At 41.2% G+C, this 18,779-nt stretch overlaps 2 protein-coding genes across 2 annotated transcripts in view; one reads left to right on the forward strand and one right to left on the reverse strand.

The window, feature by feature from the left end:
• Positions 1–1,731: 1,731 nt before the first annotated feature.
• Positions 1,732–13,797, reverse strand: C1H5orf22 (chromosome 1 C5orf22 homolog). The gene is made up of 10 exons (XM_062499509.1): positions 13,687–13,797; positions 11,183–11,328; positions 9,233–9,382; positions 7,111–7,318; positions 6,859–7,068; positions 6,176–6,238; positions 5,074–5,195; positions 4,142–4,208; positions 3,406–3,545; positions 1,732–2,235 (listed from the first exon to the last, which is right to left on the reverse strand). The coding sequence occupies exons 1-10, from the start codon at positions 13,789–13,791 to the stop codon at positions 2,103–2,105; spliced, it is 1,344 nt and encodes a 447-aa protein (XP_062355493.1). The 5' UTR covers positions 13,792–13,797; the 3' UTR covers positions 1,732–2,102.
• An 876-nt stretch (positions 13,798–14,673) lies between these two features.
• DROSHA (drosha ribonuclease III) overlaps positions 14,674–18,779 on the forward strand; it is a 70,306-nt gene continuing 66,200 nt past the window's right edge. The window contains exons 1-2 of the mRNA XM_062499523.1: positions 14,674–15,573; positions 16,705–17,559. Coding sequence (XP_062355507.1) covers positions 16,712–17,559 — 848 coding nt within the window. The 5' untranslated portion in view covers positions 14,674–15,573; positions 16,705–16,711. The remainder of the gene's footprint in view (positions 15,574–16,704; positions 17,560–18,779) is intronic.

Consider the following 18,779-nt stretch of genomic DNA (forward strand, 5'->3'; position numbering starts at 1 on the left):
GTCCCATGCTTGCAGTGCTGATTAGAGGAGCTATGCATTGTGATTTCACTGTCTTCTGCAACATACTTGCTGAAATAAGCTGAGAGGAAAATGAGGCAGACACAGGGAATAGAGGATTTGTGCATTCGGTTAATAAATAAGCCATGTAGGGCAGAAGCAAGAAATGAGACGCCTGTTTCTGGCTTGGCTTGATTACTTTTCACTAAAGTAAAAAACAACCTTGCAAGTATCTTTAATGTAGAAATTAATGTCTTTGTTATTATGTGAGACTGGAGTTTTCTGGCATATACACAGCCTGTGTTAGTAAGAGATTTCAGATCACAACAATTTGACATTCATAAACAAAAACTATGCTTGAAAGGAAAATTTCTTATATAACTTAGATAACTGATAGACAGTTCAGGATGTTACCTTGATTCTGCACAACCGCAGTGAACACGTGTGCATGAGCCAGCATAGGCAGGGCACAGGAACAACCACGAGACCACAGATAAAATGGAAAGAAGCAAATTTAGTTTTGTTACCTCAGCTAACAAGGCACCCCAGAGCAGCACCCAGGCAGAGATGCAAGCACTGTTGAGTTTGGTCCACACTAAAGATTCCCCCACTTGGATCCCTCAGCCCTGGCTGCCAGGCAGTGATTTGCCCTCCCTTGCCCAGGCTTGCCCCAAGGAAAACAGGCTCTCACCTACCCACCCAGAAGGGGTTCAGCCATGCCCCACATGGGTTTATTTCATTTTCTGCAACCTTATGCAAAGTCCAGCACAAAGGACCTTTTAAAAAAACCCTAATCTTTACACAAGCAGCACACAATGTGACTGCACTTCATTGCTGTATGCAATTATGGCTCTTTATAATGTATAAAGCATTAAGGAAATTGGGTCCAAGGCTAAGCAAATCCTTGTGCCAGACATGTCACAAAAACGCAAATAAGACGGATCCATGGTCATGGAATTTATTCTATTGGAACAAATATTTTAAAGGAATAATATATTTACAATCAGCAATATAGTCTTTTATATCAACAGCAGAAGCAGTAAAAAACTGTAAAAGTACACAAAGTCTCTGTAAAGCAAAGAGTAAAGTTAGCAAATAAACTCCGTTATTTCAGAAGAAATTAATAGCAAAATTTATTCCTAATAAAAGACAGTATTATAGGTGGCATTTTGCCTTTCCTGTTGCAGTTTCATTCCCAATAAACCCTGTGGGGCTTTTTCCTCTGAAAGTGCCAGTTTTCTCTGTAACTATATTGATTCCTAAATTAAATAATTCTAAAACTGTTAGTTCTTAAACAGCAATACTGAACTGAGTGAAAACCTGGTACAGAATGTTTTGCTGCTGACTTCAGTGAAGCAAAATCTTGGTTTCTGAAGAAGCCATCAATTCCTTACAGGATTTAAAACACAGAAGCATGCACATGCACACACACTTTTTACCCTCAAAAGTATGTAAAAGTGAAAATATGAAGCCCAGTGTCTATACATTAGAGTTATTATCTAAGCCACCAATAAAATACTCCAAGGCAAAATAAGACAATATTAGTGAAACAGAAAATAAGCATAAATTATATTCTGTGGATGGGGAAGAAGCCATGAGCTGCTCTAGTAAAATGAGAGTCATCTTAAGCACAACAGATAGAAAAGATCACTATTTAGACCTAGAATTTTAAGGGCATTTTTAAGACCAGTTTTTAAGATATAATACAACTCAGGAGCAAATCTGTTACTGAATTACAAAAAAATACATAACAGAAAACAAAAATTTTAAGAAATTATATATTTTATTTTTTTTTTTACAGAAAAAAGAAATGGGACAAAACCCTTTAATTTATAGACAAAAAGCTGTTTCTCTTGCGCAAATTTTAAGTCAAAAGACAGTAAAAATAATAATTACAGCCCTAACCTGAACAAAGCCAAACAGCCAAACTGACAGTCAGTTCAGATGCAGCTGACTTGGAGACAGCAATGCAACCCAAACCCTAGCTGGCTCAGCTTGGGTTCTAGTGCCACCTGCTGAAATAACAGCAGTTTTCCCTTTGCAATCACAGCTAATGAAAAATTTAAATTAATCCTCTGCATTAGACAGCAACACATGAAGAAAGGTCATGAGGAAGATGAAGTGCTTGAGTAATCTAAGTGCACATCCAGTGAACCATACACTGAATGTAGTAAATTGAGAACCTTCCCTTGAATGACGTCAACCTGCTCTGAAGGGCAGTAGTCATCCAAACTCGAGCTGTTAAAAAAAAAAAAAAAAAAAAAAAAAAAAGTAGTAGCATGAGAATTCAGATATCACCACCATAACCACATTGTGTATTCCTGCAATGCTCTGTGGCTAGGGTGAAGCTTCTTTCAAACTGTGGCAAGTTTTGCCTCCCAGTATCCCTTTGAAGCATAGTGCTGCGCTTCTCATCACTACACTTCAATAGAAAGTCTGCAGCAGATCAGGAACATGATCTAATCTTTCTAGCTCTACTCTCTTCCTGAATCTGGCACAGAAAACACTGGCAGACTAAGTTCAAGCAAATGATCTAATTAAAGGACACGTGGAAAATTTAGATTGAAACATCAAAATGCTACTGGTAAAGCAGGCAGGAAAACTTGAAAAGCAGATCTTCACAATACCTAGCATATAGCATTTTTTACAGTATCTATTAATGAACTTCAAAAAGTACTAATATAAACCGACTTGCTGATTTTTTTTTCTGTTAAGATCTACAGAGAGACAGTTCTGGTTTCACCACAACAGTGGATAATAACCCTGCAAATGGCACAGGATATAGTTTTGTTTTATTGCAGGCATTAAGTCTAGTAGTTGTTGTTGCAAAAACTAGTTTCATATCAGCTCCTGCTATTGTTGCCAGCCCTTTAAGGGCACAATTAATATTTTTTGACTGATTAAATTCAAGTAATTTGTCAAGAGTCACACCGTGGTCTTCAAATTAGATTTTTTTCAGGCCAGTTATTTGGTTCTTGCAGGTCCCTGGCGTCAAACTCCATTCTGTTATTCTAAATAACACCCTTACAGTCCTGGAAGCCTAACTTTTACCCCAGAATAAAGTGTTACTAGAGCTTTGAAGACTATAAATGCCTTTCAGCCTACTAGATGAAAACTCATTCCAGCAAAAGTTTCACTGAAAGAAAGAAATCCTATCTGTAGTACAATAAACCATAGAGCAAGAAAAAGGAAGGTGGGATTTCAGCCCAAGCCAGCTTTTGCTCTAATTAGCTGAAGTAACACAAGTAGAGATGTATGAACTCCAGCGACAGATATCAATCCCAACACACAGGGCCTCATCACAGTCTTTATATAACCTGTGCTGAAGCACTGTAAGGCTTCCACTTCAACAGAGCTTCGTGAGCACAGCCTGGACATTTTAAAGTGAGAGTATCTGCACAGTCTTACCGAGCAATTGTCACCAGTGTGGGCTTGGGCAGATCTGTCAGTAGAACTTTAATGGATTGTATGAGGCCTTCGATCTCTTCTTCAGTGCTAACATGGTGAGGAAGCTCCACATAATCACAGGTCAGACCAGCTTGATGGACCTGTGGGTAAATTACAGAGAGATCTGATTTCTGTTGATGAATTATCGATTCAGCTTATGCATGTAGAAAGTCTTTACGTTACCATCCCTAGCCCATCAGGTAACTTGCACCTCTTCAGGCAGCGGTGTTTTTCACCCAGCTTGTTCTTTAAACAATTAAAATTCTGTAGTTAGTGTGGATTATTTCATTATCTCCAGGATATTTGTATTTCCTCCTATGAATTCAGATTATGCTGCAGCCCTTGCAGATGACATAGTTCTGATATATTATAAATAGGTCCTTATTTTAAGTTCTACAAAGATCAACAGACTGGTGAAATTTAGCCTCCATTCATGGGATGCAGCCCAAGACATCATGGTCCTGGAAGACCACACTAAAGTTGCCTAAATATAGACAGACAAGCAGACTAGAATTTTAGCAGCTTTGAAAGGAAAAGCTGGTCTACGTAATAAGACATAAAACCCAAGGAAAATTACTGAAATCGCACAAAGTCCTGAATCAAGAAGCAAGTCTGAAAGGAAGTATGACTTTCCCTCCCTGTTGAAGCTATGCTTTTGACATGTGTCTGCTTTCTGCTCTTTTTCTTTGTCACCTACCATTTCGTAGTCTGGGCTTTCCATCCTGGTTTTCAAACTGTGAACTAGTTGAACAAGTGGCTTCATTCTGGAAGTTAAAGCAAAACCAAAATTTGTGATGAACATTTGGAAACATTTATATACTTTAAGTGGTTCGGGGGAAAAAAAGGGTGAGGAAAAAAGAGGGAAGTAGAAATTATGGCCTAGGATTTGAAAAGGAAATTTGCTCCTCTGTGTCATCTTGCACCGGCAAAAATTATCAGTAATATTGTACTGTTTCACCAGGTCTTTCTTATAAAGTCCCTGTATTTATAACTGCCTCTGGCAAGTCCTTTTTGCGCTTCTTTTAGCATAGCTTCCTCGGAGGAGAAGCTGTTGTAGCTCAAAAGTCCAATGAACTTTATAGGAAATACTTCTTGTCACTGTTACAGAGGTCATACAATAACTGCTGCATTGGATGTGGAAAATGAGTGATTTCTCTAGAAAGGAAAAACTCAGACTTTCCCTGTCTCTCTTCATTTGAGAACATCTAGCTTAAAAGCAGAGTGACACAGTTTGCATATTTAGTGGAGACTGCTGCTTAGATACACTTCCATTAACTTCCATTTTTCCAAAGCAAGCAGAACCTTTGGGAGCACCAAGGAACTGCTTCTCTATGTCCTCCTTAGTTTGTTGCCTTTTTTGAGAGCTCTGCTGGTGACCAAGGTTTTAGTCACCAAATATGCCTCCATCCATAGACACTTGCATGCAGCTGTACAAGACGGAGCCTCCAAAGCTTACAGTGGTGCTGAAGAGAGTAGAATGCCTTTCCTTTTGTTTTGTCTCTTTCTCCTCTAGAACTAAAGGAAAACGTGTATACTTGCATAGATCCTACCCTTTTCTGTTATCAAAACACTGGACTAATCAGTTCTCAAACTTCTACTTGCAATTTAGGCCCCTCAGAAATCTCCTACCCAGGATATGAAGCCCATTTCTGTAGGGTTTCTTCATCGTCACTGTCACACAAATCCGCAAATGCTGCTTCCAGATCTTCCAACTGATGAACACGGTTTTCAACACAATCCAGCAACTCTTCCTTTAAATAAGCATATACAAAGGTATGTTAGGAAAAACAGAAGTAAGAACATCATGATTTATCCTATGATTTAAATTCCATAATGATTGATCTACTGGATGTGGGGAACCAGAAAAAAACAATTCATTCCTACAGCACATTCTTTTCCAAAGGATCGTAACAAACACTTGCAGAAATTGTTATACCTTCAGGATAAATCACCTCACTTTGTTCAGTTTTTCCCACCATAAATTTTAAAAAGCCACCTTTTAAATATGTACCTGTTTTTATTCCTGACTGACTAAGAAATATAAAAATCAATCTGCCAATATACAACTTATTTTTATTTCTTTATTCACATGTACTAATTAGGTTTCATTTACTTGTGATAATTAAATGTGTTGACTCTCTCTGTATTAGTGTTCAGACGAGATTATGAAAGCTTGTATTTCCATGTTTTAGAAGCATACAGCACATAACATGAAAAGTACATTACAGTGGCATAATACCATCCTTTCTACATCTGAACAAAAAGGTAAAATACCAATTACACACTCATCACAGCTCTGACAATTAAGAAAGAGCAACAAGGAAAGGAAGGGGAGCACCTGGTGGTAGGGAAAAAAAAAGAAAAAAGAACCAGCCATCAAAAAACCAAAAAAGAAACACCCCACCAAACCTAAGCCCTGTTAAGCCATAAAAAAACCCAAGTTTGCTGGTGACTTACTATATTTTCATTCCTTCCATGCCAATTATCATCTGTTCACAGAAACAAATTCTCACTCCCATTCTAAATATTTATGCAATTCACATGTTTAATCAAAACATTTAATAGAAGAAAATTCCCAAGATGCTGCTGATTAGCATTCAGCTGCACAGCTTAATGTGAGGCCACTTCATTAATCACCTTTGATAGGTTCCTTCCTGTTGTCCTAACTCATTTTCATTGGGTAAACAAAAAGAATCATTCCTTCATACATTCCACAAGGAAGCAATCATACCTCTGCTGCATTTTTATGTGGCTTCTTGAAATTGTACAGCTCTTGCAAAAGCTCATATTCTGTCTTTGAAAAAGAAAAAAAAAGAGGAAGAAAATGACTGTTCAAATGACAAACCCAGTCCTCAAAACCTTTCTTCTTCTTCAAAAAAAAGATAATTTCCCTACTCTAGTACTGCAGACAATAATGAGCCTAACTGCCTCCCATCAGGACAAGCTACCACTCTTTGGATAATCAACACTACTGTGCCTTTTGAAAGGCAGTCTCCTGATACCATCATGGCTTTCTAAGCACAGGTTATAGAGGGTAAAAAATGACAGTCTCTCATCCCCCGCTGATGAAGCTTGCTGTGGGTATTTGGAAGGTAACCTCTGGAAACCCAAACATAGCTTTTATGTCCCAAGCAACAAAAAGTTGAGCATATCCCTGAGTTTGAACGCACACTCAATATTGATTCAGAGTGTAAGAAACTCCCCCTATTTGGTGGTTGTAATTTTTTACCACATACACTCCCTTAGAAATATTTCTTTAAAAAGGATAAATCTCTTCAAAATATTACCATGAATCATTAACCATAATCAACTAATCTGCTAATTTAATATAGATGAGAGTTTCTCCATAGACATAAATACTAAGGCTGGGACACTCTTGTGAGCGGTATGAGGCTACTCGATTTCCATACTTACCTGTGTGTACATTTCCTTAAATGGATTTTTAACTGAAAAAAAATCTAAGTCGATGTCCAAAACATATGCATCCCCTTTCTGCAGTACTCGGCAGACATCTTTAACAATGTCCCTCATTGGGCATTCACTGTTTTTCAGACAGCTTGAAGCTGAGCCCTCTGCCAAGGTTTCTGCCCCGCTCAGGGCACCTGCATTTTGTATTTCTTTTTTCTTCACACTCGGGATCATGTGATCAAAGTCGCCAGGAGTCACTGAAGAGGCAGAAGTGGCACTTGCTGTGTCATATGTATTTAGCTTCAGTCTTTTAGCAGATGCTACTTCACCATTTCCTTCACGGCTGTTGGATGATTCCATAGGATTGATGAGAATGACGTACAAATTTAAAGGCTTCTGGTTTTCCAGCTGATCAGCAGGAACGTAAAGACCATCACTTAAGAAGTAATTATCTTTGCCTGTAACCCTACAATTGACAATAACTCACAGTAAATACACATGTTGGCAAAGAGTTCAGGAGAAAGCATTTTATACTTCAGAGATTCAGAGAAGAATGGATAGATATTTGATGAGTAATGAAAACAATAAAACTGTGTAGACAAAATTATTTCTTTTAAGCCTCAGGTTTAAATGATATTTAAGTTTTTTCGAGTTCTTTACTGTGGAATATATTAAAATTCACTCTATATTTTTTGATATCCCCACAAGATAAAAGAAATAGATATAAGAAAAAGATAATGCATTATGTGCTTCTAAGATTAATTTGAAATTGAATTACATTTTAAAGACAACATAATATTGCAAACCTATGGATATTTTGTCTTGGTTTTATAATTTTCTAGGAAAATTATGATAGTTGGGTTTGAAAAGTGCCCTGAAATGCATATATAGTGACTTAGTGAAAGTACAGTATTATGGATTTATAAGTAGAATTTCACTTTTTATATCCCCCAAGATTCCCTAAGTGATAAAGATGGTAACTAGAGGATAAATAGCTAACTATCAGTTGAATCCACTTAAAAATTCCACAAAACAACTAACCAGCCAAAAGCAACACTAAAACTTCTGCTTACAGTGAAAATTTTCAGTGAGAATTTTCAACCTGTATTGCAGTACATTAAATCTTAAGAATTATAAACTCAAATTACAAATAAGATTAAGAATTGTGAACTTCTGCTTGTTTATGGTAAAGCCCCATTTGAATACAGAGTATCACCACTAATCAACCACAAGGACAAATAATTTCCTAAGCAGGAGAAATTTGGAGCTTAGTTCCCCAGTGTTTTGTTGATGGATTACCCTCAGTTTGTCAAGGTGAGAGGCTGGATTACAACTCCATCTTTTTGACAAGACATTCACAGCACATCTTCCCAGAAATTCTGCAGGGTTCATCATGAGCTCATGGTACCTCAGTGTCCACTAATGAAAAGGTTGTATCTATTGTCTATCCATTTCTTGTCATCAAAACTTTTAGGACATGTTTTTATGAGGACTCTTTCCCTTTCTTCCTTCGTGGTTTTGGTAAACCAAGAACATGAAGAAAATGTACCCAACTGGCTTCAAAAGGAAATCTGAAATGTTGTTTTCATGACTGCTAAGGCCACTAATGAGAGAGCTATTCAACCATCATGAATTATTCCTACATACTGGATAAATGATTAAATGCAACAGAAAGCACCAGCTTTTTTAAAAAAACCCTCAATATAGTTTCCTTCAGGCTTCAGAATTAGAATTGCAGAGCTTTAAGTGTTTTATTTAAGGTGGCAAAACAAAGCATTTCTCTGCTGTTTTCTGTTAAATTTGCTTCAAAAGATTTATTCTGCTATGCTCACAAGAGACATGATTTGCAAATATCCATTAAAACTGCACAAAATCACAACACTATGAATATGGTGAATGCAAAATTATTATAGACGGCATCCTGCAGAATGATGAGGGGCTCTGATTCAAAGTTGAATAACAGAATAATTAAGATTCTAAGAGACAACTGAAGGCCTAGTCAAACATCTGATCAAAGTAGAACTGACTTCAAAGCTAGACGAAGCTGCTCAGGTCAATTTTCCTTTATCAAATGATGGAGAATTCACTAGCTTGAGTACCTGTTTCAATACTTAACTAGATCAACTTCAAAAAAAACAAAAAAAACCTCCAAACAAAAAAACCCACCCCACACTAGAAGAACAGTCATGGCTGATACCAAACAACAATTTTACTAGCTAGACCAAAGACTAAATTGATGTAAGTGCAACTGCATTAGGTTCTAAGAAAATTATAAATACAAATTAAATTTCCACCTTTATCCAAGAAAACAAAAAAGACTCCACTGAAAAGCTACAGAGACAGCTTTTATATTACTACTATATGTCAACAAACAATTTACCTGATTGTTGTTGTTGATACATCCTTTCCAATTAGAAAATTGTGTTCCCCTTCTGAGATCTGCTGAGCCCAGCACGGGTGAAGCCACACTACTTGGGAAATATGGCCAGCATAAACAGCAGGCATAATCCAGTTTTCAATACTTAATTCACTATAATCAGTAGAGAAAGACAGAAGATAGCAATGTTACTTTACCCATAAATAAAAATGGTCAAGAACACCACAAACACCTTGTATCTTGAAGGCTCCCATGGAAATCATCTAAAATTAGTACTCCATGTAAGGGTAACATCACCAAAGAAAGAAAGGGAAATCTTCATTCATAAGACAAACCAACAATGCCTGTAGTAGGCATAAAAAAGTTAGGACATGGAATCAGCTTCACTCTTAGCATGGCATTTTGATTATAAACTCCTTAGTGGTGGACCTGGCAGCGTTAGGTTAGTGGTTGGAATCAATAATCTTAGAGGCCTTTCTGACCTTCATGATCCTGTGATTCTACACCCTTTTTCTCTTGCTACAATAGACAGAGAAAAGTGCAAGGAACATCATCAACTTTGCTCTAAACAACTTCAAACTGAACTCACGGAAGTGTTAAGATTGTAAAATGCTCCAAGTATATTTAAAATGTCATCCCAGTAATTAAAGTGAGTCAATCCACAGGACTGACATCTTTCCTCATTATCAAGATCCTATTTATTTAGGTGTATGATGCCAACTGCATTCTGGGCTGCAGCAAAGAAGCGGGATGAGCAGGTCACAGGAGGGAATTCTGACCCTCTGTTCTGCTCCTGTGAGACCACCTGGAGTGCTGCATCCAGCTCTGGGCACCCCACATAACAATTACATGGACCTGTTCAAGCAGGTCCAGAGAAGGCCACAAAGATAATCAGAGGGCTGGAATACCTTTTCTATGAGGATGGATTGAGAAAGTTGGGGTTGTTCAGCCTGGAGGCTGCACAGAGACCTTACAATACCTTCCAATACCTTAAAAGGGACTGCAAAAAAAAGCTGGAGTCTTTTTACAAGGCATGCAGTGATAGGACAATGGTTTAAATTGAAAGAGCGTGTGTTTAGATGAGATATTGGGAAGAAATTCTTCACTCTGAGTATGGTGAGGCACTGGAACGGGCTGTCCAACCAGTTGTAGGTGACCCATGTCCAGAAATGTTCCAGGCCAGGTTGGACAGGGACCTGAGCAACCTGGTCTAGTGGAAGGTGTCCCTGCCCATGGAAGGAGAGCTTGAACTAGCTGATCTTTAATGCTCCTTCCAACCCAAAGCATTCTGTGATAAAGTCCACAAAAACTTTTAGTCATCCAACAAAGAGAACAAAAATATTGACTATGGCTAAGGTGATTCAAGTATACCAAATGCATCAGCCTGTAATTGCTGTAAATCACCGTAATACTGAAGCAAACAGTATTTATTTTAAAACAGGAAGAGTAAAACAATAGCAGAGATCACTGTGGCTTATTACCTATCTACCTTAGATGGTGGGGGAAAATATTGGTCTTTATGATTGCAATAGGAGTATCTTGTTCTACTTCACATATCCAGCATGCCAACAAAGCATGTGCTATTTCAATCTCAAAGTTGGTTTTTCAGTGTGAAGAGAAAGGATTGTATTATAACTACAGCTCTTCAGGCAAAGCGTCCATGCAGAGTGCTTTCCTGTTACCCAGAGGAACTATTTGGGATAGCACCATCACACACTACTGAGCAAATACACAAAGCAAACTCGTCCATCTTAAATTGTTTGGGATGCAATCTAACTTTCAGCATTAAAAAATAAAGTTTCACCAAAAGTGAGAAGACAAAAGATACAACTTGAATCTGACTTATAGTTCTTTAGTTCATCCTTCCTATACAGTCATGCCAATATTCACTGTGAATCAACAGCAGCAAGTAGTAGATTTAAAGTCTACTCTGATGCAGCACCCAGGACTTACCTAAAAAGAGCTTCTTTGTCAAATACGGTGTCCGCAGGCATATTCACAGGAATAAGCAGGTCTGGATGGGAATCAAGATGAACAAAACTGATGTTACTGGAAGGAAGATGCTTTGAACCAATGGCACGATAGATGAAAGGCAGCACCTAAAAAGCAACATGAATGAAAACTTTTTAATGATAACCAGTGGGCTGAAAAAGGCAATGGCTTTAGCAGCAAAACCACCAGTACCACTTTTATTCCTTTAGAATTTGGATTAGAGGGAGGAGGAGACACAAAACAATACAAAGGGGAAATAACTTCAGTGGCAAGACAACTCATGAACAGTAATCATTATAAGACCATGTGCTCCAGATGAGAAACTGCTGAAGAGTCACAGCTTTACACCCTTTTTCCTTATTTATAGGAAGTCTTGTTTGCAGTAGCTCTTCTCACTAGCCATTCAACTAATTTCCTAGATTTTTTTTTTTCCCGATTTACAACTAAGCCCTAGGAATGCCTTTCCTCTTCTGCATATCATTGCCCGTGGATTTCTTTTCCCATTCTATAAAGCTTCCTCACCATGCACTGGTGCTATGGAGATAAAAACAGTTTGCTTCTTACATTCTTTAAGTTAACTGATATAGACTAAAAGCTGACCCCACCATGATTTAAACTTTAGCTGACCATTAAATCTATTCTTCTTAAAGAATTAATTCCTAATCCCTCCATGACTGTTTGCAATAGAGATTACCTTTCTCAACTGCCCAACTTTATTCCCTGATGAAGTTCTTCACTCAGAAGTGTGAACAACATGAGGTGAGGCAACTCACCAATTTACAGCACAGCAAACTGCTGAACTGCAATAACACAGGGTGGTAAAAATGAGAAAACTGATGGCTGATCACTCTTACTCAGAGCTGCAGTACACGGAGTCTCTTCCACTGTTAGAGGGCATCAACAGCCTTGGCTGCCAGAACAAATCCAACAAGCATTGTGAATCACAGCCCTGTTATATGGGGAATGTGAGGACTGTAAGAAGCAACAAAAATTATGTGTGACCTTTATATTACAACAGCAGCTGAGCTTTTTTTTGGCATAAAACTGATTAAGATGACAAACCCTGCATACTGTATAGGCATAACCATAAAACATATGTATATTATTGCAATAGTAGATAAGATTAAAAACAACATGGATTCCCTGACCCATGGCTTTTACTTCTTTGTAAAAAAGAAGCAATCTGGCCTACCAATCAACCTACAGTATTTTCAATTAAAACTGAAGTGTCACCTCAGGTTAAGTGCAACTACTGGTTGCAAGAGACACAACAGACTAAATTCTCTAACCTTGCAAGTTCCCCTGATTTGTATTAAGAACAAAATTTCCTTCATGACAGCTGTTGTTAATAATCAGTGCATGATGCAGCTACTGACAACTTGCTCTGGAGGAACATCACTGGCAGCAAGGCTGATATAAAATTTTCTGTGAGGTTCTTACACTTTGGGACAAAAAGCCATTTATGCTTTATTCAAGATAGACCCCACACTCCTATACTGAAAACATTTAAAATTAAATATTTTGTATTAATGGAACTTTAAGATAATTGCAAACAGAAATATCGAGACTAAAACAAGCAATCAATAAGAGGCATTATCTCAGAATTCCTACCACAGTGACACTCTAAGTCCTTAGCTACCATGAAAAATCAACTATCACAGCATCATATATTCAGTGAGTCTTAGCAAAAATGAACTGCATTAAACTATTTACAAATTTGTAACATTTTAATAAACTTTACGAATATCTTCCCTTTGCAAAGAATCTAGTAAAGAAGCTGTTATTTTTGGATTAAAGCCTCAGTTTATGAGATTATTAAAAAACCCATGGGAAACCAGAAAGAGCACTTCAAAAGCAATTTCTTCTTCACTCCCTTTTTCAATGACTCCACGAAAGAAAGAAAAGCTCCAGATTTTTAACATTTCTCGCCAAGAGGGAGTCAATATACGTGTTGGGATGGGATTGTATTTTACTTATCCTCTGCTGACATGTCATATACCGGGTAGGGTTGAGTTCCCAAGCATCGCACTAATAGCTAGCAAATTACAACAGCAGTGTAACGTAGGTATTAGTTCCTTTAAACCACAGCAATTAATGATACAAATAAGACACAACAGTCAGCAATAACTACTTCAAAAGATGCCAAAATGCGATCGTGACAATAAGTAGTTTCGGGAGCGAAGATCAGGTCACCTGGGCACTGAAGTTCACTGATGCTTCAGCAGCGGAAGGGAAGGCAGGATCAGGGTTTGCGCGCGGCTGCGGAGGGCAGGGCCGCTCCCAAGGAAGCACACACGACGGGAGAGCGCATCTCCCGGGGAGCTCCCGGCCACCGCCCCGGCCGCCTCTCTTCGCTTCCGCCCGCCACACTGAGCATCCGCGCCACGGACAAACACGAACAGGAACAAACGAAACCCCTGCCGAGAGAGCCCCCATCCCCCGGCAGCCCAGCGCCGGACACTCACATCCTGGTGGTCCTCCACCACCCACACGGGCAGGGCCGGGTAATGCCGCCGGGAGTCCCCGCGGGGCCGGGACGCTCCGTCGGGCCCCGGCTCCGCTCCGCTCATGCCGCCGCTGCCTTCGGGCGGGCGGCGCTTCCGCCCGCAGCGCCTCCCACCGCTTTCCTGTTCCGGAGCCGGGGCGCTGCGGGCAGCGCCGGGCTCGGCGGCGGCGAGGGCGCCAGGTGGGCTCGGCGTGCCGGGCTGCCCGCGGAGGGGCGGCGGGGCCGCCTTCGGGCCGCTCCGCGCTGCTCGCGGTGCTCCGCAGGGGCTGGGGCCGGGGCCGGGACCGGGGCGTGACGGGGACGCAGGTCCCGGGATCGGGGGCTGGCGGGGCCGTGCGGCCGAGCAGAGCCGGGAGCGGGGAGCGGGGAGCGGGACCCGGCCGGGGGCGGCTCAGCGCTTCTCCCGCTCCGTGCTCCCGTCCCCCCGGGCCGTCGGGAGGCGGCGGTGGAGTGAGGATGGGTGGTACTGCATGGGTCAGGTCGGATGGGACCGCAGTGGGTCCTCTGGTCCAATCTCCCTGCTCCAGCAGGGTCATCCCAGAGTACATGGCGCAGGACTGTGTCCAGACAGCTCTTGACTCCACAACCTCTCTATGAAATCCGTTCAGAGCGCGGTCACCCGCGCACTAAAGTTCTTCCTTATGACCAGGTGGAACTTCCTGTGCATCAGTTTCTGCCCATTCACTCTGGTCCTGTTGCACGGCACAGCCCAGAAAAGCCTGCATCCATCCTCTTTGATACCCTCTTTTAGGCGCTGACAGACATGGATGATGTCCCCCTCTCAGCGCTCTCTTCTCGATGTGTCAGTGCCCTGCTGCTCTCAGCTGTGCATCTGCAGGGAGAGGCGAGTTTATTCGGTGTTTATTCGGTATTGTTTAGGTGACCAGTGCTGCGTTAGAGTGCAATAGCTCCCGTCAGTGCAACAAAATTCCTCTTTAGGCGACAGGGAAAGGCGAGTTTCCCCTTTTCAGTGTTTTCGAACTTAACTTTAAATGAAAGTTGAATGTGACTTGCGTTTGAAGCAGAGGGAGCTTTAAAATAATTCGGGCATGTAAAGTAGTTTCGTGTATTTTTGAATCTTTTTTTTGCAGTTGTGATTCTGTGTATTCTGAAGGGCTGAAATGAAAGTAGAACAAGAGCAGTTTTCAGGCATTGGGGAGTTCTGAGCACTAATAAGGGAGACCCTTTGTTTGAATGCTATGACATGTTAGAAAGAAACACACTTAAGGCACTGTGGTACAGCCTGTTTAAATAAAATGTGTGTGTGAATGTTAGCAAAGTCTAAAACAATCTTCTTTTACAAGCCTGAGGTGTGTAGAAGCCTAGCAGGAGAACTAAAGCAAAATTAATTCAGCATTTGATAGATTATAGTTAATAATGTCAAAAGGGAGCACTGTTACCAGACAAAATGGACATTGACTTTTTGTTTGTTTTTTGTTTTGTTTTGGTTTTTTTTTTTGAGAAAGAGCCTTTACAAAGTTGGAGGGTACTGAGCAGGTACAGCCTGACTGGGAGGAACAAGTGGCTTTATACCATCATGGGTGCTATCTCCTCAAAGTGTGGGATTCTCACTCACATTGGCCCTTGGTTGTTCTGGAGAGGGAATGACTGGCACCAACCAATTCCAGTGGCTTCTAAGCCTTGCATGTGTCAGGAGGGTCCTCTTGATTCCCGCTCTTTGATCTGAGTCCTTTTCTGCTGTGTTTCTTTTCCTCTCTCCCTCCAGTTGACCAGAAGCTGTCTACTTTCTCTCAGCAAGAGCTACATGTTTTGCTGCAGTGTCACTGGAATGCAGCTGAAAGTAGTGCTCTGAGCAGTCCAGGTTGGCCATGTTGCACTATAGCAGGTGGGAGAATATTCTGTACAGGTGCTTCAGCATCAGCGAAGCCTCTGTGAAAGGGAGGTTTTGTTTCCTTTTTCTGGTGATCTTTCCAATTACGTGTGTGTCCCTTTTCTTTCTCACTTCCCCTTACAGAAAACAGGATTTGACTTTTGGAGGGGCTTAGATATTTTTTCTCCTCTCCTTCCATTCCAGCCATAAATTTTATTAGGTGTTTTTCTCCTGTTTTTAGTTTTGGAAGCTTAACATTGTAATTAAAGAATCGATTTTAACTTTAATGAAGCACAGTGCTTTCATTTATAAACATTACGCCTTAAATACATGCCTAATTTTGAGCAAGACTTAAGCCTATTTGAAGCCCTGATAATTTCTCAAGGGCAACAGGGCTGAGAATGCAGTTGAGGGATTTTTTGGGAGCCATTATTTCAATGAAAACTAAGGAATAGCACAGTCTATGTGAAATTTTTTTCAGAACCTTTAAGATGTGTAGCCTGTTTTTCCACAAGAATATACCTACCTCACTGAAAAGACTTTGAAGGGTCTGTTGAATTCAGTCCTTTAGTACTTTGTGGAGTCAATAGTGTATGTAAATTGCTAATACCTCATTTAAAATTTATATGATTTGTTGGGCCAGGTGGCATGCAATGAGGTGTTAGTCAGGTCATTCTGCCCAAACTTTAGAAGTGTGCTCTAGAAAGAACTCCTTGTTATGCAACTTTGGATGCCCACTGCAGTTATTAATAATGAGTGATTTCTTTGGTGCAGGGTGTCTAAAGGTTTTATATCAAAGTGTCTTAAGTACTAGTGGAGGTGCTTGTATCCTTGACCTGTCATCATAACAATGATTTGTTGAAATTGAATTGCCCTGACTCTTAAAGCATGGTCCAACTTGGGTTCTGGCTTAAAGACACTAAGTGCTTTCATGGATTAGAGGCTTAAAGGAATCAAAAGGGGCATAAATGACCTACACTAAAGGTCTGAGGAGCACAAAGCTCCCAGTGAAAGTGGATATAGTAAATTTACTGCTTCTGTTAAAGGAAACTGCAGTTTCAGCACTTCAGGAGTAGTTCCTGCAAATGCATTGAGGACATCTTATAAAAATTGTGTGACACTGGATTTCTATTTTCTTCAATAAAGGTGAGCCATGTCTTTCCATTCTGGGCGAGGATGTCCCCGTGGCCAGGGGGGACCAGGAGCAAGAACTTCAACACAGACCTACCGCCCTCAGAACCTCCGGCAGCTTCACCCCCAGCAGCCCTCCGTACAGTACCAGTATGAGCAGCAAGCTGCCCCTCCAACAACCTACTCCAACCCTCCAACCACCGGTTACATGCCTCCCAGGCCAGACTTTGTGCCCTATCCTCCTCCAGTGTCCCCTTCCACACAAAATCCCATCAGCCAGTGTCCAATGAGGCCACCGTTTCCCAACCACCAGATGAGGCAGAGCTTCCCAGTGCCTCCATGTTTCCCTCCCACTCCTCCACCAGTGCCAAATCCTAGCAGCACTCCCGTGCCAGGATCGCCTGCTGGGCAGAGCACCTTTCCTTACATGATGCCTCCCCCCACGGTACCACACCCTCCCCCACCAGTTATGCCACAGCAGGTCAGCTACCAGCCCGTGTACTCGGCGGGCTACTCGCAGCAGGCCTTCCCTCCACCCGGCTTCAGCAGCTACCAGCACGGCTCCGGCTCCTTCCCAAGCAGCACTGCCAGCAGCAGCGCCAGCAGCAGCCACTTCCGGCACACGGGGCAGTACCAGGGAGAGAAGTCCCAAAGTGACCGGCGCTCCCCAGACAGGAGCAAGCACTACGACGAGCACCGGCACCGCGAGCACGGTCACGTTCACGGTGACAGACATCGCTCCGCTAACCACGGGGATCGTCGGGATCGCGGCCGCAGCCCGGACAGGAGGAGGCAGGAAAGCAGTCGGCACCGGACAGATTATGACAGAGGAAGGCTATCACCTCATCACAGGAGTTATGAGAGAAACAGGTAACTGTTATCTGCCTGCGGGGGAAGAGATGCCATCGTTGTTCTGTAGTACATGTTTGCATCAATGCTCTTCCCTTGCCCTTGGTAGTCCCTGCAGCTTGGGAAGTAGCCAGTAGCCAGGTCTCATGGAAAAATTACTGTTCAGACACCTTTCAGGTACACTGCTGTACCTCACGGTTGTGAGCTGGCAGACTTGTTGCTCTCATCCATGGAGATGGTTTCGAAGCAAGAGCTTCTTTGTGTCCCACTGAATGGATTGTTGAGTAGCACTCAATATGTTTACCTTAGAATTTTATGCACATATGGCAGGAAAATAAAGTTGGCACTCTAAGAGTGTAGAAAACTGAGTCTTACAAACAATTAAGCCCCAGCACTTTGAATTTCAAGATTTAGGTACCAGAGTTAGGGTGCCAGGTGTTACTTTGTTTCAGAAAGCCTTGCGTTTGTAGAGAAACGCTGACTTGGTGAGGTCTGATAGGGGCCCATAGCTAATACTTGCAGTGAGGTGCTTAGTGGAAAGCATGTTGTACTCAGGATGAAGACCTCAGCTAGCCAGCCTGATCTCAAGAGAGGACTGAGGTGAACATGAGCATGGGCCAGTTGTAGGCTTCACTGACATTGTTCAGATGGATGAGTGTGCGCTGCTTATTTTGGGATTTATCGTGAAGTGTCGGTCATGGACCCAGATGACTTGGAAATGATGAGCTGACCTCATGTGTCTTAGAGCAAACCATCATCAGTGAAATTTTTCTCATGTCTTAGATTTGTTCTGTTTGTAGCTTTTTATGTGTCTAATGAGCTTTGCCAAAATATTCAAAGAGCTACTGGAAAGTTAAGTATTTATCAGGGCTCCTGGATCACATGCTCTTAATTTTAAAAGCCCAGAATTTTTTCATGGCACGTGTGGAACATGAATTTATGCATAAAGCCTGTGTAAATGAAGCCCATTGATTTAGATATGCAGAGACTTAATTACAGAACTGTAGACACCTGCATACAAAAAAAACCACAAACCCTGAGCCTCACACTCAGTAAGTTTGCTTTGATTTTCAAAAAAGGCTTTTCCTAAAGCTGAATGCAGCTAGCATTAAGGCACTGGCCTTTTCTGTATGACATGCTTGTGGAGTTTTCTCCTCTTTTCTGCATAATTTCAAGCTTCAGTTTTAAGTTTTGAAGATGCATGTTTTCAGTAGCTTTTTTCTCAAACACTATTGGATTGC

The sequence above is a fragment of the Cinclus cinclus genome, chromosome 1 (genome assembly GCF_963662255.1).
Source record: "Cinclus cinclus chromosome 1, bCinCin1.1, whole genome shotgun sequence".
Lineage (NCBI taxonomy): Eukaryota > Metazoa > Chordata > Aves > Passeriformes > Cinclidae > Cinclus > Cinclus cinclus.